The following is a 22,783-nucleotide window of genomic DNA, read 5'->3' as shown; positions in this document are numbered from 1 at the left end:
TGTTGAGTTTTTAAGCCATCTTGTTTGCTCTCCTCTTTCACCCTCATCAAGAGGTTCTTTAATTCCTCTTCACTTTTCTGCCGTTATAGTGGTAACATGTGTATCTGAGGTTGCTGATACTTCTTGTGGCAGTCTTGATTCCAGCTTGTGAGTCATCCAGCCTGGCATTTCACATGATGTACTCTGCATATAGGTTAAATAAGCAGGGTGACAATACACAGCTTTGTTGTACTCTTTTTTTCCAATTTTGAACAAGTCTATTGTTCCATGTATGATTCTAACTGTTGCTTCTTGACCTGCGTACAGGTTTCTCAGCAGACAGGGAAGGTGGTCTGGTATTCCCATCTCTTTATAAGAATTTTCCATAGTTTGTTGTGATCCACACAGTCAAAAGCTTTTGCTTTTGCATAGTCAGTGAAGCCCAAGTAGATGGTTTTCTGGAATTCCCTTGATTTCCCTCTGATCTAGTGGATGTTGCAATTTTATCTCTAGTTCCTCTGCATTTTCTAAACCCAGCTTGTATGTCTGGAAGTTCTTCAGTCACTACTGAAGCCGAGCTTGAAGAATTTTGAGCATTACCTTAAGAGTGTGTGAAATGAGTACAACTGTACAGCAGTTTGAACATTCTTTGACATTACCCTTCTTTGAAATTGGAATGAAAACTGACCTTTTCAGTCCTGTGGCCATTGCTGAGTTTTCCAAATTTGCTGACATATTGAATGCAGCACTTTAACAGCATCATCTTTTAGGATTTGATTTAGGTCATACCTGAATGGCCTACTGGTGTTCCCTACTTTCTTTAAATTAAGCATGAATTTTGCAATGAGGAGTTCATGATCTGAGCCACAGTCAGCTCCTGGTCTTGTTTTTGCTGACTTTATAGAGCTTCTTCATCCTTGGCTGTAAAGAATACAATCAGTCTGATTTCGGTATTGACAGTCTGCTGATGTCCATGTGTAGATTCGTCTCTTGTGTTGTTGGAAGAGGGTGTTTGCTATGGCCAGTGTGTTCTCTTGGCAAAACTCTGTTAGCCTTTGCCCTGCTGCATTTTGTACTTCAAGGCCAAACTTGCCTGTTATCTAGGTATCTCTTCACTTCCTACATTTGTACTACCATCCCCTAGGATGCAAAGGACATCTTTTTTTGGTGTAAGTTCTAGAAAGTCTTGTAGTTCTTTATAGAGTCATTCAAGTTCAGCTTCTTCAGCATTAGTGGTTGGGGCATTGACTTGGATTACTGTGATGTTGAATGGTTTGCCTTAGAGATGAACAGAGATCATTCTGTTGTTTTTGCGATTGGATCCAAGTACTGCATTTCAGACTCTTTTGTAGCCCTCATAAGGGCTACTCCATGTCTTGTAAGGTATTCTTGCCCACAGTACTAGATATAATGGTCATCTGAATTAAATTTGCCCATTCTGGTCCATTTTGATTCACCGATTCCTAAGATATCGATGTTTATTCTTGTTATCTCCTGTTTGACATAGCCAATTTACCTTGATTCAGTGACCTAACATTCCACGTTCCTATGCAGTATTGTTCTTTACAGCATTGGACTTTATTTTCACCATCAGACACATCCACAGCTGAGCATCATTTCTGCTTTGGCCCAACCTCTTCATTCTTTCTGGAGCTATTTCTCTGCTTTCCCCACGATATTGGACATCTTCCGACCTGGGGAGCTTTTCTTCCGGTGTCACATCTTTTTGCCTTTTCATACTGTTCATGGGATTCTCGAGGCAAGAATACTGGAGTGGTTTACCATTCCCTCCACCAGTGGACCACATTTTGTCAGAACTCTCCACAATGACTCGTCCATCTTGGGTGGCCCTGCATCACATGGCCCATAGCTTCATTGAGTTACACAAGCCTCTTCATCACAACAAGGCTGTGATCCATGAAGGGGACATGAAGAGAGAGGACCAGCAAAACCCAGGGAAGAAATGAGCTAGGGCAGAGATGGATACCTCTCTTCTGGATAGTCAGAGAATACCGAAGTCTAGAAAGGAGGTATTGTGGATGCTTCACCCCTGAATACATCTTTGAGAGGCCTGTGTATACTGTGCCTTTAGGAGGCCCATGTATATTGTTTACTGTGAATGTCTATATTGATTGACAGAAAGCCATTTTTTCCTTATGTCACCTGTAATGTTGATTCTGTCATTATATATAAACTTACCTCTTAAACTATAGGTAGTTATAATATGATTGAGTTCATTTTACTTTGTAAAATTTTTGTCATTGCTGTGTTTGTCTCTTGTCTTTTTTAAATAACATTATGTGGAAATGAAAGTGATGATATCTAGTATTCGTTGTGTGCAGGATACATTTGTTTTAATTTTATTATGGTTTTCATATCCTTTCAAAGAAAATGTTTTAGTGATGGTATTTTATCAGGAGTTATTCTACAGCCCAGGAGAGAAGTTAATTCATTGCATACAGTGATTTTCTAAGAACTTTAGGAATTAATTCTCTTGGTCAAAAAAAAAGGATAACTGGGTAGCTATGAAGACAAGATGACAGGGAGACTTTTTTAAAGTTTTTGAATTTTTGAGCTCTCTGAATGTATTATCATGAGTGAAAGTGAAGAAATGAAAGTATTAGTTGCTTAGTCGTGTTTGGCTCTTTGCAACCCCATGGACTGTAACTCACCAGGCTCCTCTGTCCATGGAATTCTCCAAGCAAGAATACTGGAGTGGGTAGTCATTCCCTTCTTCGGGGGATCATCCCGACCCAGGGATTGAACCCAGGTCTCCTACATTGCAGGCAGATTCTTTACAGTCTGAGCCACCATAAGTTATTAATATTAAATCATTAGTGATAAAGTGGTATATTACTTTTAAAACTTTTAATTTGGATTCTTGACTCATATATTTAGAAAGAGAAATTAAAGACTTGCTTCCGTCAAGTATTATTTCAAACCACAGTAGTAATTGTATTTGTACTTAAATATTCTGAATTGCAGAAGCAAATTAGGCTGCTGCTAGCCATTCTAAATAGCAGTACTGAAAAAAAATACTGAAATGGGAAACAAGTCTGGCATGCAATACAAAATTGAAGTATATATCTATTTAACCAGAGAATGTCCTCAGTTTGGTAAAAGGGTTAGAAATACAGTCTTCTTTGGTGACTGATTAAAAATAACAGATAAAATAAAGAATGATGTGCTCAATGAGCTACAATTCAAATAGAGGAAATTTAATGGGAAATGATTACATTAGTAGCAGATGGCTTTGCTTCCTGAATTGCAATTTGACTGGAAATCCTAGAAGAGCTTAAATTTGTTTTTCAGATTTTTGAGTCTGATTAAAGATAGATAAAGAGATTTGTTTATTTGGTGTGTTATTGTGATTCTTACTGTGTCTTTTGGATTTTTCATTTGTATCAGGCTATATTTATGATTCCCACAAACCCACCACCAACATTCAGGAAGCCAGAACTTTGGTCTGATGATTTCACCGATTTTGTTAAAAAGTGCCTAGTGAAGAATCCTGAGCAGAGAGCTACTGCAACACAACTTTTACAGGTCAGTGCTTGTGTCTCTAACAGGTGGATATTGTCTTTGTATACCTTTTAGCTTTTTCTAACATTGACCAAGATCATTATGAGTTTCATTTATGTATTTATTTATTTATTTGTTAACTCATTTGTAAAGATATAAACCTTCCAGGAAATATGGATTGATGTACAGACAGACACATACCCCTTTCTTCTCCTGTATGTTGTGTTTCTCTCATCTTCAAATTTTGTTTTCCAAGTTCAATTTTCTGCCCTCCCCCCTCCCCCACTAATTTTTGTTGCCAGTTCTTTCTTCCTCAAATTGTGTTATAACTAAACTTCTGTAGGGTTCTCATTTCAGAAATGAGTTTCTTTTCCATTGTTACTGTTTCTTATGTTTTAACTTCCAGATGTATTATTCCTTGACCCAGCATTTCTTCTTTGACTTTTTGCCCTGTAAGATATGTAAATATGAAATCCCTGAACTCCTTGAGAAGATCGCATGTTGTAAATACTGGTTGCAAGATGACCTAAATGAAGAGTTTCACTGTCCCTGTACAAGTAGACTTTGTATCCAGAGTGTCAGGAGGCTTTTTTTTTTTTTTTTAATCTGTATTGACATTAAGTGTACATGTTAACAAAACTTGATATTTGGAGAATAGTTCTTTTTAAGTGACAAAAGAATCAAAAACATAGTTATAAAAAGTGATTTTTCCAAGGTAATGTTTTTTAAAAAAGGAATTATTGAGAATGTTAGAAACTAGCCCTTTAATATAAGGTTTATTGTTACAAAAATTTAGCTTAATACTCAGTTTCCATGAAAGGCAGTTCAGCAAAATCTGTCTAGAATAAAACACCATATATTCTTTGACCCAGCAGTTACTCTTCTAGCAATTTACAGAGAAATTTAACCACGTGTGAAATAACATAAGTGTAAAAAATCTTCATAAACCATTATAATGGCAAAAGATTGGAAACAACATAAATATCTGTCAACAAATTGGAGATCTACTGAGGGCAGTTATTGGCAAAATACACACACCCACATACACATATATGTGTGTATACATATGTCAATGCTTATAGTGGAGTAGCTCTAGAAAAATAAGCAAGAAAATGGCCTCCAGAGAAGGTAACTACATGGCTGAGAAGCAGCAGTGGGATGGAAACTTTCTTTTTGCCGAAGACTCTTCTTAAGACTTTTGAGTTTGGTTTTATGTGCCCATATTACCTTTCAAAAGTGAATTAATTGAAGCATTATTTTTGAAATATTGTCAGCACTTCAAAGGAATTTTAAGCACATAAATCAAGGACCTATTGCTATTGTTATTGTGTTGCATGTCTAAATTATTTAACCATAAAGAAGACAAGAAAGAAGAGGGGAGGGGAAATAACCAAAAAAAGGGACAAATAGTATAAAATCTGATGATGAAAGTAAATCCAAATACATCCAATGACTGGTTTTTGAATAATTTAACCAATATTTCTTTCTGGTCTTTCTTCCATAATCTTTTCTAATCTCTTTAAAGAAATTCTGTTTTTAACCTTGCGTTTTTACAGTGGAAAAGCATTTAAGAAATATTCCAGTAAAATTCTCTAATTTGTATATAAGAGTACTGAAGCCCAGAAAAGTTCAGTAACTCACGAAAGATCACACAGTGATCAAGGGATTCTTCTAGATTTATTCCACTTGTCCCCTAGCCTCACTTGTCACCCCTTCTCCATTCTGCTTTCTGCCCAGGAAGTTGACCTGTATGTGTGAAAGTTGCTCAGTCGTGTCTGACTCTTTGCAACCCCATGGACTATACAGTCCATGGAATTCTCCAGGCCAGAATACTAGAGTGGGTAGCCTTTCCCTTCTCCAGGGGATCTTCCCAACCCAGGGATTGAACCCAGGTCTCCCACGTTGCAGACGGATTCTTTACCAGCTGAACCACGAGGGAAGCCCTTAAGAATACTGGAGTGGGTAGCCTATCCCTTCTCCAGCAGATCTTCCCCACCCAGGTATCAAATCCAGGTCTCCCGCATTGCAGGAAGATTCTTTACCAGCTGAGCCACATGGGAAGCCCAGTTGACCTGTATGGATTATATTAATAAGCTCGTTACTCTCTGGCTTCTAGCTGGGTTTGGCTCAAGCATTTTTCTTTATATTGAAGGCAAACAGTGCAGCTGGTCCCTGGTGGCTCAGAGGTTAAAGCGTCTGCCTCCAATGCGGGAGACCGGGGTTCGATCCCTGGGTCGGGAAGATCCCCTGGAGAAGGAAATGGCAAACCACTCCAGTATTCTTGCCTGGAGAATCCGATGGACGGAGGAGCCTGGTAGGCTACAGTCCACGGGGTCGCAAAGGGTCGGACACGACTGAGCAACTTCCCTTTCCTTTATGAGCCAGTATTTGTTTTCTTGATTTTTAAAAAACTTTCCCTGTTGTGCTGTTGTTGAGCATGGACGCCCTCTGTTATAATGTTGGTGTGTCCTCCTCTGGCCTCTTAATTGACTCCTTGCTGGACTTCCCTTTTTTCCCCCTTTATAAATGCTGAAATAGTCAACTTGCAGTTTCATGTTTCATACAGATCATGTTTCTTCAATCCTCTGTACCTTTTCTCACCCCTTACTTGCTAGTTTAAAGACCACCTTTACCAGCAGGCTCCCTTTTACTCATTGTCTCATTGTTTCTAAATTCAAATTAGGTACTCCTCCAGAAAGCCTTCCCTTCATCTTTGTTCAGGCTAATTGTTTCTCTGGGTTTCCATAAGCACCCTGGGCATGTCATTTGCCATATTAGAATGAAATAACTTGTTTCTGTGTCTTTGTCCTGGATTATAACTAGTTCAAGGTCAAGTGGTACTCTTTTGGGGAGGGGGTTGTTTTTGCACTCCTGGTATCTTAATATAGGTGTCTGTATCCTGGTATCTTTAATACACATGTAGTGCTTAATACATGTATATTAAATTCAATATGTGTTTATTTAAGATAGCAAACTTCTGATTTTAAAAGCTTTTAGACAGAATTACTTTCTGTTGTATCATTTGAGTCTCATTAGACTCCCGAGTTTTATTTTACTGCGGAGAAGGCAATGGCAACCCACTCCAGTACTCTTGCCTGGAAAATCCCATGGACGTAGAGCCTCGTGGGCTGCAGTCCATGGGGTCGCGAAGTCGGACACGACTGAGCAACTTCACTTTCACTTTTCACTTTCATGCATTGGAGAAGGAAATGGCAACCCAATCCAGTGTTCTTGCCTGGAGAATCCCAGGGATGGGGGAGCCTGGTGGGCTGCCGTCTATGGGGTCGCACAGAGTCGGACACGACTAATGCGACTTAGCAGCAGCAGCAGCAGTTTATTTTACTGAATGTCTGAAAGCCATCCTGTTCTGTCTTTTAAGGGAGTTTTGCATATGTTTTATATGTTATAAGTTAAATTATGTTTTAACTGTAAGAATATAGTCTTATTACCAAGTTTAAGTGGACATTTGCCTATAACCTACATGTGTAGATTTTATCATATTGATTTCTAGACTTTGATAAAGAGGTTTTAAAAAGGAATTTGTGCCGAATTTTTTATAGTGGTTTATTTTCAAACACTAGATAATTGTATAAGTTTAAAAGAGCAAACTAAGCCTGAAAGGATCCTTTGAGATTAAGCTGAACTCTTGGTAGTTTTTATTTTATTTATTTTTTTTATTTTTTTATTTATTTATTTTTTTTCTTGGTAGTTTTTAAAAGATGAGGATATTGAATCCCAGAGACAGTTCAAGTTCAGCCTGATGGCACTAGAATTTCTAATCTGGAAATGTTCCGTGTACTTCTGGTGGGTAGCCTAGAACCTGAAAGTCAATTCTTGCTCTAGTCTGGCCTTTAGAAGAGTGAGATCTGTCATTATTCAAATTAGCCCATGGGCTTGGCTGGAATAGGTGGTGTCGTGGGTCACTTTGTGAACTCTCATGGCATATGACTTAGTTTTCATTTTACCAGTTGAAGTGAGGAGTAGAAACTTTATCTACCTTGCTGTCCCTCCCGTTTATAATATAATTGTCTTTAATACTTCCTCTTCGTTACATTGAGGTCCAGATCAGAGTGTTATATTTATTTTAACCTTTAAACGATTGAGAAAACCAGGATAAAGGACATCTGTTTAACCTGTTTCTGTTCTCTCCGGTGTTCTTCCTCCTAATGTTACAGAAGGTCCTTCTTTTGTTCCCTTCTTTCTGTTTAGAAAATTTCCTTTAACCATTCGGTTAGGGTAGGCCTTTGTTAACAAATTCTCTTAATTTTCCTTCACCTGAGAACGTCTTGTTTCTTCTCCATTCCTAATGGATGTTTTCACTGGCTATAGAATCCTTCCTTGGTTGACGGTTCTTTCAATACTTGGAAAATGTTGTGCCACGTTCTTCCAATATCCATGGCTTCTTATGAGAAATCTACAGTCATCTGAATTGTTTTACCTCTTGGTCTTTTCAAGATTTTTTTCTTTGCCTTTATTTTCAGAAGTTTAATTATGATGTGTGTTGGTATGAATTTCTTTGGGTTTAGAATTTGTTCAGCTTCTTGACTCTGTGGGTTTATATCTCTTGCCAGTTTGGGGAAGTTTCCAGCTATTATTTTATCAGACGTTTTTCAGCCCTACCCTCTACTCTCTTTCTAGGACTCCATTAACACAAGTGTTAGATTTTTTTGTTTCAGTCCCACAGATTCCTGAGATTCTGTTCATTTTTATGCCAGTTTAGTTTCTCTCATTCATATTGTGTAATTTCTACTGTTTCATATTCTGATTCACTGAGTCCTCTCCGTCCTCATTCTGCGGTAGAGCCAGCCCATCCATCAGGTTTTATTTTTGTTGTATATTTTAGTTTTAAATTTTTCATTTGTTTCTTTTTTGTATCTTCTAATTCTTTGCTGAGACTTCCTAATGTGTCACGTGTTTACAGGCATGTTTGTAATTGCTCATTGAAGGATTTTTATGACTGCTCTAAAATCCCCGCTAGATAATTCTGTTATCCATGTCATCTCGATGTTGGTATCTGTTGAATGTATTTTCCCAGTTAAGTTGATAGTTTCTTGCTTCTTATTATGATGAGTGATTTTCATTTGAAACCTGGGCATTTTGAGTATTATGTTTTGAGACGCTGGATCTTACTTGAATTCTCTGTAATAAGTGGTGTCCTCTGATAGCGCTTCAGTGGGGTAGAGGGGCACCATCATTCCTATCAGGTAGCGTTAGAAGTCCAGCCCCCCCACGTGATTTCTTTTGACATGTAGGGTAGGGGAGGGGCTCCTTATTACCACCAGCCAGGGAACTCAGCTTCCCTCAGTGGCCTCTGCAGGCACTGCAGGGCCTCAGTACAGCTGGGCAGTGATGGGAGTTCTGATTCTCCCCTCGGCCGCCTCCGATCCCTTCTAGCAGAGAGGGAGGTGGGGTTTCCTTATTATGGCCTGATAGTGCTGCAAGTCCAGGCTGTCACGAGATCTCCCCCAACACTCCCCACTGGGGGAGGGAAGCTCCTTTTATACTGCTGGGTGTGGATGAATGCCCCAGCTTAACATTAGGTCTTCTCTGATACTACTGCAGTGAAAGGATTGGACAGCCTCCAGAGGGTAGAAGTCTAGGTTCCCCACCCAGCCGTTGCCGCATGGGGTGGGGTCTGTGTTTTCTCTGCAGTGTTTGGCTGGAGCAGAATGGTTATTGTTTAATAAAAGAGAGGGTTGCGTGCTGGCTAACTGTCCCTTTCCTGATCCTTTGGCTCAAGACAGAGCAGGCTTTTGTAGGGGCTGTTTTAGTCTGTGTCCGTTGGTGTTTCTGGGTTCCTGGCTTCTTCAGTAACCAGTCTAGAATAAATGAAGTAAAAGGAAAGCCCGTGGAACTCACAGCTGTGTCATTGCTTTAGTCCCGCGGTCCCCAGCTGGTTTGCCACCTTCTCTCCACCTTCCAGTGTTTTCCTGTGCTTGTGTCTATAATGTCCAGGGTTTTCACTATGCTTTGATGGAGCAGTATAGAGGAGAGGATGACTGCCCAATCTGTCCAGAAGCAGAAGTCTCTTCTGCAGTTCACTCCTTGGAAGGAATTATTAATTTAAATTCTTTCAGTTTAGAAATGGATAACTCAGAACATGAACAAAGTTTAACAGTTCAGATTTTAAAAGAATATATCTTTAAGCAGCTTTACTTCTTAAAATGCATGACCAAGAATGTGATAGGCTGATTTTGGGTAGTCTCTGTCTTTAGTTCGAGTGGTGTAAGAATTCTTGTCCTCTTAGTTTATGTTTTACTTTAGATACTTGATTTTTTTGCCACGCCACATGGTTTGCAGGATCTTAGCTCCCAGACCAGAGATTGAGCCTGGGCCCCTGAAGTGAAAGCACTGCATCCTAACCACTGGACTGCGGTAGAAACCCTAGATACATTTAGAAATAGGGAAACCATGTTGCCTTTTAGAATTCGGTCTGTTTATCTTTTTCTTATTGATACTCTTTTTCAAACTCTTTAAGTAACTACCCTCTTGTCTGACATAAATGTTAAATTTTTAGTTCATTTATGGTTTTTTCCCTTTGTTTCGTGGCACTGGGTTGAACATATAAATATTCTCCTGTATTACCAGTTCTTTTATATTTCTGTTTTTTCACTTGTAACTTCTTAATCCATCTGCAATTTATTTTGATACTTCTGTGGTGAAGATCTAACTTAATTCAAAACCTTCCTCTCAATCCCCAAAATAACAAAGCAGTAAGTATTTTTTCCTTACTGATTGAAATTGCTATTTTCATAATATGCCAGCTTATTTTGTACATTATAGTCTATTTCCAGGCATTATATTCTGTTTTGTTGTTCTTTCCATTCTTATGCTGATACCACATGCTTTTCTAGGCATTTAACAAAAAGGTATAACTTCTGTTTATTGATTTTTCTGTTAACTCAGTCTGATTATATTATTCAGATTGCTTTAATCTTTAATTTTTAGTGTTCCATTTCTCAGTGACTGAAAAAGAAATACTAATGTCTCCTCTTCTTATTTATTTAGATCTTCTTATGTCTCTGTTTTTGTTATACATATCATAATGCTATACTAATATATCAAATTTATAACTATAATATCTTTCTTTGTATTATGTCCCTTATTAATATTGTATGACTCTTCCTTCACTTACCATTGTTTGTCTTCATTTCTGCTTTTTTTGATCATGTTATTCTTGACCTTGTTTTATGTTTGGTATTTCATTACCTGTCCTTGACTTTAACCCAAGTTCTTTTCAGTATCCCCTGATAGAAATGTAATTTGGATTTATTTTGTTAAATATATCTCATATAGAAAGTGAAAGGTTGTTTACTGAATCATGAAAAGACGCCGGGATTCTTGGCCTTCGGAGGAGAAGAATTCAGTCCAGGGACAGAGACAAGGCTTGACCACTCAGAGCTTTTGTGTAATAAAGTTTTATTAAAGTATAAAGGAGACAGAGAAAGCTTCTGACATAGGCATCAGAAGAGGGCAGAAAGAGTACCCCCTTGCTAGTGTTAGCAGTGGAGTTATATACTCTAAGATAACAGGGTTAGCCAGAAGGTTTAATCCAGAGACTGTCTTTCAGGCAGGATACATTATTGTTATAATCCTTGTAAAGACAGACCTACTCCCATAATTTACATTTTAAGATAACAGAATTAAAATCCAGAGAGTTTAATCCAGAGACTGTCCTCAGGCAGGATACATTATTGTTATATAATCCTAAGGAATGTAGAGAGTAAAGAAAAAGTTTGTCCTTTCTTCCTCCTTGAGAATTCCAGACCCCTCTCTCCTTGGGGACCCCTAGACTTCTTATCAACCTGCCTAGGAAATGACTCTCTCAAAAGCATGTAGTTGAATTTATCTTATGAACTAAGTGTCTCTTAGTACTTAACTAAAATACCGCTATAATGGAAATTCAACACATTTATTTACACTGGTTTACTAATAACGGTTCAGTCACAGGTGTCATGTTTCAGTTTTGCCACCCTGTTTTCTCTGGTTTTTGTTGTTCTGTTCTTTTTTATGTTGCTTTGCATTTTAAAATTTTACTACCAGCTACTTGTTAAAAGCTTTCAAATATTCTTCAAAAATCTGCCAATGTATCTGATAAAACTTTTCTTATGATGATCAGTTCAGTTCAGTCACTCAGTTGTGTCTGACTCTTTGTGACCCCATGAACCGCAGCACGCCAGGCCTCCCTGTCCATCACCAACTCCCAGAGTCCACCCAAACCCATGTCCATTGAGTCAGTGAGGCCATCCATCAAGAATGCTCAAATATTACGGCCTTGTTCTTAAAGTACCCTTTTAACTTTATTAGCCAGTTCCTCTTTGTTGGTCAGAATCATGCGTATAGTGATTATGTAGGGAAAAAATGAGTATAAATGAAGTAAGACATATTGAGATTTTGAGATTAGGAATGCTAAGCTCTGTAAACTAATGGTAGCGTAACACTGTGTAGTCCGTTCACAATGAACTGCATGAAAGTAAGTTTGCAATAGACTGGATGTGTACTTTGGCATTTCTTAAAGATAAAACTGTGGTTTGGAATTTGGCTCATAATTTTTCCTGAAAAGATAAAGTATAAATACAATTTGATATGTTTTTGCCTTTGTAAAGAGATACACACAGTTCTACTGGTTCTCAGTTTTTGCTGTGTTGGTTTTCCTTCACTTCTGTTAATACATAGTCCTTCTTAAGAGTTTTTCCATCAGATTCAGTATTTCCTTGTGGCAGCTATTTTTTTTAACCCAGGTTCTTAGTAATTTACACCTGTTTTACAGTTTCTCCCCATCTTACTTCATTCCTGAACTCTACTGCAAGATTGTGGTATCACATTCTTTTCCTTACACTATTCTCTCTTCTGTGTAATTAAAGGGCTGTCAGGCAAATTTCCGGTATCGCATTCTGAGTATTTATCCTTCTTGTCCCACTGTTACCTGTATCTAAACTCTTAGGACACCGTTTCTGTAAGCCGTGTTTCTGTTTTGGCTCAACAGCTCTTCCTACGGTGTTTTCACATCCACCTCCTATCTTTGTGTGTTTGTTCGTATCATTCATACTTTTCCTTCTCCCTGTAACAGTCTGTTTCTTCTCCATGAGACACCTGATATTATTTCACTTGTTCTTTTACTTTTATATCACTTAATCATATAGACTGTGCTAGATCATCATGAATATAACTTGTATGTCACACTGTAATTTTTTTATGCGTTTATCTTTTATTCCTTATTCTGGATAATAAGTTCTTTAAGAGCAGAGAGCCTATCTTCAGTTATTATTAATTTTTGCAGCCTCTTTACCAATGTTACTCAGAAATTCTGATAGCGGGACTGGGATTTCTTCCTCCTTGCTCTCCATCCTCCTCTGGGGCACTGTCTTTGTCTGTTTCCCAGCATGGCAGAAAGAGAGGAAATCACAGAAAAGTGCCTACTCTCAGTGCTCTGAGGCCCAGATCAGAGGGGTGTAACACAACACAGACACTGGTATTTCATTCAGTACCAGTGAAATGCCAGGGTTGCATTGGTGAGAACTTAGTCCATAATCACAACCAACTGAAAGGGAGTCTGGGAGATATAGGATGTAGCTGGGCAGCCATAGGTCCAGTCCCAAGTCTGTTTCGGTGAATGACTAGGAGTCTCCCCCACAGCTATGTCGATAGAACTTAATTTATCTGGTGATCAGTCTATAACTGCTATAAAAGAATTTATTAGTTTTTTGTCATCTATCCTAGAAATTCTGTATTCAGGTAAAATTCTTACTCATAGTTTTCCCAAATGATGCCTCCACCATTTTAACTACAAATGTCAGTAAATTTCTTCTTTAGCACTAAAATTGTTTTACCTTTAAAAATATTTTTGTGTTGTATTAATCTTTATTAAAATAACTGAGATGACTTTCATCTGACTCTTATCTACTGACATATAATTAAGAAAATTACATTTTGAAGCTGTATTGCTGATTCAGAATACTAAACTCTTAACCTTTCCCTCTACATCCTCTCATGTTCCCCCTTTGAATTACAAAGTCATCAAACACCCAGGTATTTCCTGGTGGTTCTATTTCTGTTTAATCAGGATTGTAGCAAACTCATGTTTTAGCTAGATCACGATGATACAAAAAAAGAAGTGAAAAGTTACTTTATATATAGTATAGAAATTAAGCAGTATTTATATTCTGAAAAAATATTCTTCTTTTATTACTATTTTTTACTTTTCCCTTGGAAATGATTATATTATTAAATATATAATAAATAGAAAATATATAAAAGAAGTAAAAAAAAAATAGTTGTCTTCCTTTTGACTACTGATTTTAGCTGTCGGCTTGTTAAGATTAATTAAAATTTGTAACAATACCAAAATCAATTTATTTTTATATGTACTGTAATCACTGATCTTTGGGCTTCCCTGGTGGCTCAGACAGTAAAGAATCTGCCTGCAATGCAGGAGACCTGGGTTCAGTCCCTTGGTAGGAATGATCCCCTGGAGAAGGGAATGGCAACCCACTCCAGTATTCTTGCCTGGAGAATCCCATGAACAGAGGAGCCTGGCAGGCTGCAGTCCATGGGGTTGCAGAGTTGGATGCAACTGAGCGACTAAGCACACACATACGCCAGTCTTTAAAAAAAATTGTCTTTTTGACTACATAATCTGTACTTCCTTTGGAAAATTATATCTCTAACGGTGATGTATTTTTATCAACAGGATTATATTTGTTTTTGTGTTCTGCAGTGGTTTTTTAAAAACAAGTAAACCTAAAAAGTAAAATCTTTATTTCTAAAGCAGCTGAAATATTCTCTGTTCTTAACGTGTCTATTTAATTCTGGATGAAGGACCAATCATTGAAGCCTATTATCCTGGTTCACATTTACATATTGTTTTAATGTTTTTAAGATATAATTCAGAGAAGCCATTTGAATTTATACCATCGAATTTTACTTTTCTAGCATCCTTTTATTAAGAATGCAAAACCTGTGTCGATTTTAAGAGACCTGATCACAGAAGCAATGGAGATCAAAGCTAAAAGACATGAAGAACAGCAGCGAGAACTGGAAGAGGAGGAAGAAAATTCGGTTTGTAATCACCCTAAAAAAGTTAATCTTTTTCTTCTGAGGATTTTTTCTATAATTTTGTTTTTTTTCTTTAAATATATCAATAGCACTTTCTGTTTTATTGTACAAGTAAATTATATTTGTTTATTAAATATCAAAATGTATTTTGTTTTTATTAAAGGTTTGCTACTCTTTTCTGGTAGTTAAGCATTAGTGACTAATGGGGAACTTAAGGTTAATATAGTAAGCTTATACAGTATCTGTTGTCTAGTTGATACTAGCTCTCTTGTTTGTTGAATAAATGTTTTCTTGAATTTGGTCAATTTGGTTAGATGGCATCACTGACTCAGTGGAGATGAGTTTGAGTAGACTCCGGGAGTTAGTGATGGACAGGGAGGCCTGGCGTGCTGTGGTCCCTGGGGTCACAAAGAGTCAGACACAACTGAGCGACTGAACTGAACTGAACTGATGTCATATTTTCTGGAACTTGCTTTTAACTGATCATCGATACTGTAGATGAAATACCACAGCAGAAGATGGGTTATTAGAGAAAGCAGGAGGGACATAAAAGGACCAGCTTATTCCATTTACTTTAAATTAGTGCATCAGTGCATTTTAATAAAATAAAAGGTTATATCTTTATATCACGTTTAATAATGTCTGCTGTTTCTGTGCTTCACTAATGATTTGTTTCCTTGTTTCAAATTATGTAATTTTTTTTTTCCTGGTTAGGATATAGAGATGAATACCTCTTGGGTATTCAGTTAGTCATTAAATCTGAAAACACAGATATTTTATGTTTATAATGATTGAAGTCTTTGATAACATCATCTGTATTTTCCCAAAGAAGGTTTTTTTAATTAATCTAAGGTTTTTGTACACTAATCCTATTATTTTGCTGACTCAAATTTACCCTAAAAATTTATTATTTATTATTTTTTGGCTGCTCTGGTTCTTCGTCTCTGCCTGTTGGCTTTCTCCAGTCGTGGCGAGAGGGGGCTGCTCTCTAGTTGTGGTGTGTGGGCTTCTCACTGTGGTGGCTTCTCTCTTGCAGAGCACAGGCTCTAGGGTACAGGCTTCAGTAGCTGTGGTGCATGGGCTTAGTTGCCCTGCGGCATGTGGGGTCCTTCCTGACCCCAGATTGCACCTATTTCCCTTGCATTGGCAGGCAGATTCTTAACCACTGGACCACCAGGAAGCCCTCACATTTATTTTTAATTTCAGAGACTGGTTATCTAATTGGCATTTCTTTTGAAATTCTTTTACCCTTTTCACCAGTTATTAAACCTTGTGCCATATGGTAGCCCAAAACAAGGACAAGTGTGCATCTTTTCAGAGCTGATTTTCTTTTTTTTTTAATTGGCTGTACTGGGTCTTCATTGCTATGTGGGTTCTAGTTTCAGTGACCGGACTTCTCATTGAATTGGCTTCTCTTTTTGCAGAGCATGGGCTCTAGGGTATGCAAGCTTCGGTAGTTACGGCGAGAGGGCTCAGTAGTTGTGATTCCTGGACTCTGGAGCACAGGCTCAGTAGTTGTGGCACACTGGCTTAGCTGCTGCATGGAATGTGGGATCTTCTCGGATCAGGGATTGAACACGGGTCTCCTGCGTTGGCAGGTAGATTCTTTACCACTGAGCCACCAGGGAAGCCTCAGAACGGATTTGTAATCATTTTCTTTAGATATTCAGCCGCATCAGTTATTCATTTGGCCGTAGCTATGGACAGCCTGGTGAGACAGATGCTTTAAGCTTGCATTCTAGATATAAACTTTTTTGCCAATGATTTCACCATTCAGAATTTTAAATAGCATCCTCATAAAGGTGTTGTTTCAGTAAGTAATATGGGATGATGTAAAGATCTTGGTTCATGCTCTCAAAGGGTTACAGTTTCCACCCTGGGTTCCTATGTGATAATACATACAGTTAGTTTTTTTGGTTTCTCTCTACAAACGATCGGATTTGTATATGTGGTTTTTTTTTTTTTGTAGTTTCAAAGCATTTTATCATATTATTTTATTTGATCTTAAAAAAAGTAAGACTGGACATGTGTATATTATTATTTCATTTTGTAGTTAAGTGAAATTAAATTAGGAGTGAAGTTATATACCAGAGTTGACAAAACTAGTGAGAAACCCAAGAATAAAACTAGGTTTTTTACTTTTAGGCCTCTTCATCAAGACTTTATGCTCAGTTTTCAATCCAGTATTTATTAGTACTTCTAAAAATAAATAACATTGGTGTATCAGAGTTATATACTTTTCAATAAAGTTATATTCTCTAAAAAGTCTAGTTTTTGCCCCTCTGGGGTGGTACCCAGTGGCTTTCCTTCACCTTATGTAATCCTGTTGTGAGTTTTGGACTAGTTAACTGCCTATCTGTCATTGGACTAGTGACTATTATTGCTTTGCTCTTATCTTCCTATACTTAATTATAGGTTGATTTCCATTTTTTATGGATGAGGTACCTTTGATTACCCTAGAACTTAGCAGTTTTCACTGTTTTCAAGACTTTGTTACAGTCACTTCAGTTACTTTCTGCCATTTTGGTGATCTCTTTTCTTCACTATTTTCCTCTTGTTCACTGAGCTCCCATGACATTGATCTTCTTTCAAATTTTTTCTATTTTTCTAACATGTCAGTGACCTTTCCTTATGCAGGGCCTTTGCATTTCCCATTCATTCTGCTTGAAACACTTTTCTTTCTTAGAACTCATCGGATGACTAGCTTCTCATCTTTAGGCCTCAGCTTTAAATATCCTATACTACCCAAACCTAGCAGTTTAAAACAATATACATTTATTATTTCTTGGTATCTGTAGATCATTTTTTCAGAAGTGACTTAAATGGGTGACTTTGACTCAGAGTCTCTTCTGAGGTTGCAGTTTAAATGTTGGTCAGAGCTATAGTCATCTGAAGGCTTGACAAGGACTGCAGTTCCCAGGTAACTCTCTCGTATGACTGTTGGCAGACTGTCTCAGCAACTTGCCTTGTGGGACTCTCCATAGGTCTGTTTGAGAGTCTTCACAGTCTGGCAACCTACTTCTCTTGGAGCAAGCGCTCCAAGAGGGAGAACAAGGAGGACATCTCAATGCCTTTTATGACATAGTCTCACGAGTTGTGCTCTCTCAATTCCACCACATTTTATTTGTAAAAAGAAGCTACTGATCATGGAGAATGGTGGAGTTTTCCCAGTAGCTTCTTTTTACAAATAAAATAAAGAAACCATTAAGTTAGCAGAAACTGACAGATCAGTCTTTTCAAAACACTGCAATCTAATAAAAAACTTTAAATAACCAGGGGAGTGCTTAATGAAGAAGTTTAAGAATGTTAAGTTTTGGTAAGAAAGTGTTGTGGCATTTTTGCATTTTTGGATGCCTGCCATCCCTGATTTTTTAGCTCAGTGGCAGCCATGGGGACAGTGGAGATTGGGAGCAGGGGAGAGGAGTAATAACCTTATTCTCAGAAATGTGTGCTTCTCTATTTTGAACTATCCAGCAATTCCCTGTGGGACTGACACAGAGGCTTGCCTTTGTTTTGATCTCCTTAAGATAGAGCAGCTTCCTATATGTTATCTGTTCAAAACATCTAAATCTTCTAGAGTTAATAAGCAAGTTTAGTACAAGATCAGCATACAAAAATCAGTTATATTTTTATGCACTAGCAATGAATAATGCAAAAAGGTACTTAAGAAAACAGTTACATTTACAATAGCATGCAAGAGAATGGAATACCTAAGAAAAAGGTTAGCCCAGGAGGTAAAATAATTATACAGTGAAAAATACAACACATTGCTGAAAGAAAGTAAAGAATACCTAAATCACTGAAGAGATATCCCATGTTCATGGATTGGAAGACTTAATATTGTTTAAATGGCAGTACTTCTCAAAGTGACTCACATATTCATCCAATCCTTACGATCTTTTTTTTGCAAAAAGGAAAAGCCTGTCTTCAAACTCATATGGAAAAGGTGGCCCCAAGTAGCTTAAATAATACTGAAAAAGAAGAACAAAGTGGGAGGATTCACTTTCCAATTTCAGAATATAATACAAAGCTACAGTAATTAAATCAGTGTGGTACTGGCATAACGATTGATACAAAAATCAATGGAATAGAGAGTCCAGAACAACTGAGAGTCCAGAAATAAATCATGTTATCTATGGCCAATTAATTTTCAATTAAGGTATGGAGACCATTCAGTGGAAAAAGAGCAGTCTTTTTAATGGATGGTGCTGGGACAGCTGAATCAGTCAGTAAGTTCAGTTCAGTTGCTCAGTCGTGTCCAACTCTTTGCGACCCCATGGACTGCAACACGCCAGGCCTCCCTGTCCATCACCAACTCCCAGAGTTTATTCAAACTTATGTCTATTGAGTCGATGATGCCATCCAACCATCTCTTCCTCTGTCATCCCCTTCTCCTCCTGCCTTCAGTCTGTCCCAGCACCAGGGTCTTTTCAAATGAGTCAGTTCTTCACATCAGTTCAGTTCAGTCGCTCAGTCATGTCTGACTCTTTGCTACCCCATGAACCACAGCACGCCAGGCCTCCCTGTCCATCACCAACTCCCAGAGTCCACCCAAACCCATGTCCATTGAGTCGGTAATGCCATCCAACCATCTCATCCTCTGTCGTCCCCTTCTTCTCCTGCCCGCAATCTTTCCCAGCATCAGGGTCTTTTCCAGTGAGTCAGCTCTTCCCATCAGGTGGCCAAAGTATTGGAGTTTCAGCTTCAACATCAGTCCTTCCAGTGAACACCCAGAACTGATCTCCTTTAGGATGGACTGGTTGGATCTCCTTACAGTCCAAGGGACTCTCAAGAGTCTTCTCCAACACCACAGTTCAAAAGCACCAATTCTTTGGTGCTCAGCTTTCTTTATGGTCCAACTCTTACATCCATACATGACTACTAGAAAAACTATAGCTTTGACTAGATGGACCTTTGTTGGCAAAGTAATGTCTCTGCTTTTTAATATGCTGTCTAGGTTGGTCATAACTTTTCTTCCAAGGAGCAAGCGTCTTTTAATTTCAGTGATTTTGGAGCCCCCAAAAATAGTCTGCCACTGTTTCCCCATCTACTTGCCATGAAGTGATGGGGCCAGATGCCGTGATCTTAGTTTTCTGAATGTTGAGCTTTAAGCCAACTTTTTCACTCTCCTCTTTCACTTTCATCTTTAGTTCTTCTTCACTTTCTGCCATAAGGGTGGTGTCATCTGCATATCTGAGGTGATTGATATTTCTCCCAGCAATCTTGATTCCAGCTTGTGCTTCATGCAGCCCAGCATTTCTCATGATGTACTCTGCATATAAGTTAAATATAATATGTCTGAGGGACAGCTGAATAGCCACATGTGAAAGTGTGAAGTTGGACTCTTATCTCTTATCATATACAATGACTTTTTAATATAAGATCTAATTGGATGAATCAGTGTCCAAAATATAAGAGCTAAAAGTTTGTCACTTTTCATGCTGTTACTAAATAATACTCTCCTGAGTGTGTCCAGCTTCTGCTTGCTGCCGCATTCTGAAGCCATCCTATTGTTTTAGGTATGTGTTATATAGTCTAGTGCACATTCAAGGTGTGGGGTATTAGGTTTTACCATTTGAAGGGAAGGCTTCCAAAATAATATGCATGGATTTAAAAATTGCATCAGATTTAATGATTTCTCAAGGTAAAATAAGCATTTATTCTCTGGAACCAAGCTGATATTTTTAGATGAAACTATTATGTTATTTTTGTTGTTTTACTGAAATTATAAGAAAAAATTGTCTTGACAGAGTCACACACTATGAGCAGTATTCATACACTTTGCTTTATATTATGTTCTCAAGCAGTAGTTTCTATCTTGAGGTCATTTTATCACTTGTGCTCTCAATGTAAATAAATATATATATGCACAGACACAAAAACTTATAAGAACAAGATATGCAGAGTGGATCTGGATATAGTAAGAGTATATTTCTACATTGCTATTCATTTTTACCAAATTTTAAAACCAGTAGTCTTGTCCTCTCAGGAACTCTTATGCATATTGAAGGCTCAAAATCTTACATAGTATTTGTCTTTAAAACCAGTAGTCTTGTCCTCTCAGGAACTCTTATGCATATTGAAGGCTCAAAATCTTACATAGTATTTGTCTTTATACTATTCATACCTTTGGGATTCTTTTGCAAATTGGCTTAAAATTGGATTACATGTTCAGGTTTAAAGTAAAACAGTCTCATAGCTACGTGTCTCTTTAATCTTCACAGCCAAATTGTCATTAAAGTGATATTTTATTTTTCACAAAAGTCCAACAGAATCATAAAATTTGCATTTATTTCTGACCAAGTCAGCAGAAAATGGGACATAGGTTGTCTGTATAAATTGAAGGCATACAGGACTTTTTCTTGTTCTCATTCACATTATACTAATATATCTATAGCATTCAAGGTGTGAGCACGCATTTTGGTAATTTATTAATTATACAATAAACTATATGCCTGTGTAGTTCTTAAACCCTAATTAATCATTGATTTTTAAAATACTAGTTTTAAGTTATCTGGTATGTCTTATTAAAATGCTAGATAGGCAGTTATATTTAAATATTGACACAGTAAAAGTTAGTGCTTGCTGATTTTAAATTAAATAACAAGGCAAACACTCCGCACATGGTACACTGAATGATTATTTAAAAGTGGATGGTATTAATAAGTTGAATTTATAAGAGAAGGCAGAGAGTGCACATTGTCAAATGGTCATTTTTTAAATAGATTAACAAATTGATTAGGAGTTTACAAGAATTGCTTTGTACTGGAGCTCAGGTGTTTCCCATGTCGATCACAATGTTAATTTAAGTAGAATACAAGAAGCCAAACAGATGTGGAAGAATGTTAAGTAAAATGTTGAGCCAAAATTGGATACTTCTTGATGTTAGGCTTGCTTGAGAGTTTTTCATTTTCATGCTTGTAGTAGGCCTTTTATTTTCACTTTCAAAGGTGTCATTTTATTTCATATTAATTTAGTAGTGATTCAGAGAAAAAGGTTTTGCCTATTAACTGGCTTTTGATCATGTTTTCAAGCTTCTGTCTTTAGAAAAGAGGACTTTTGAGTGATTTCTTTATGGTCTGAACTCTAAACTTGTCATGCTGTGGTCCTTAATGTCTGAGGGATGCCATGTCCCCTCCAGTGTGATTCACTGAAGCAGTAATTCTCAGCATGGGTTATCAGGAGAAATACCAGGGTGCTTGGAAAAATCCACATCCCTCCAGATGGTGGTATAGCCTTCAGGTGAGCATTCTCCAGAATGTCCCATTTCTTCCCTGTGCTTAGCCGCTCAGTTGTGTCCCACTCTTTGGAACCCCACGGACGGTAGCCTGCCAGGCTCCTCTGTCCAGAGGTATTCTTCAGGCAAGAATACTGGAGTGCATTGCCTTACCCTCCTCCAGGGGATCTTCCCGATGCAGGGATCAAACCTATGTCTCCCTCATTGCAGGCAGATACTTTACCGTCTAAGCCACCAAGGAAGCCCAAGGAATTTCAAATCAGTCTCTCTCGAGAATCTTTTAAACTGATGATGAATAGAACAACATCAGAAGCAGTCCAAGTCAGTCCAGAAGCTTCAATTATATCAAATTGGTTAAATCACAGACTGCTTTGACTAAAATCCTGATTCTGTTCCCAGTTTACTGTCATTGGCCAGGTTATTTAATGTCTCTAGTTCAATTTCACTGTCTATAAAAAGGGGATAGTGATAGATCTTGCTTCATAGAGTTGTTAGGGGGATGGAATTAAAATATGTATCTTCACACTTAGAACAACTTATCACACATAATATGCTCAGTAGTTTAGCTTCCATTTTTATTAATGCTACTACTTTTATCTCCACTACTGCTATTAAAATATTTGGGCCAGGCACTTTGTTATTGTTTTGTTTAGTTTTTGGTTTCTTTGGTGGTAATTGTTGCTGCTGCTGGCTTTGCTATTCCAAGGGTCACAAAAATAACATCAGTTATCATGAAAAGTTCTTTAAGTATTTAATAACAAATTTTAAATGGCCACATGTGTTTGGAAGAATTGGTAGAGATCTTTATAAACTACTTTAAGCTTAAAACCAGTAAAGAGAATTTTAAAATTTGTTCTTGTTCTTTTACTTCTTGAAAAGTAAATTACTGTAAATTAAGAAAACATTTATATTTGAGATAAAATTATTGATCACAAACTGAAATTCTTTAAAAGAACTGATTATTTGTTATCTCTCATTTTCCTCATATAA

The 22,783-nt window shown here is 37.5% G+C and overlaps 1 protein-coding gene across 4 annotated transcripts in view; it reads left to right on the top strand.

Moving 5' to 3' along the window:
- The window catches only part of STK3 (serine/threonine kinase 3), a 294,249-nt gene that overhangs the window by 158,059 nt on the left and 113,407 nt on the right, over window positions 1-22,783 (top strand). For all 4 annotated transcript variants that reach the window (XR_014057367.1, XR_014057366.1, XM_081503347.1 and 1 more), the window contains 2 exons: window positions 3,388-3,525; window positions 14,434-14,559. Coding sequence is in view for 2 of the 4 variants with exons in the window: in XM_081503347.1 (XP_081359473.1) it covers window positions 3,388-3,525; window positions 14,434-14,559 (264 nt within the window). In the remaining 2 variants the exon portion in view is untranslated. The remainder of the gene's footprint in view (window positions 1-3,387; window positions 3,526-14,433; window positions 14,560-22,783) is intronic.

This window comes from Giraffa tippelskirchi, chromosome 6 (genome assembly GCF_054371585.1).
Source record: "Giraffa tippelskirchi isolate mGirTip1 chromosome 6, T2T-mGirTip1v1.2.pri, whole genome shotgun sequence".
Lineage (NCBI taxonomy): Eukaryota > Metazoa > Chordata > Mammalia > Artiodactyla > Giraffidae > Giraffa > Giraffa tippelskirchi.
This window is presented reverse-complemented; position numbering and strand designations above follow the sequence as displayed.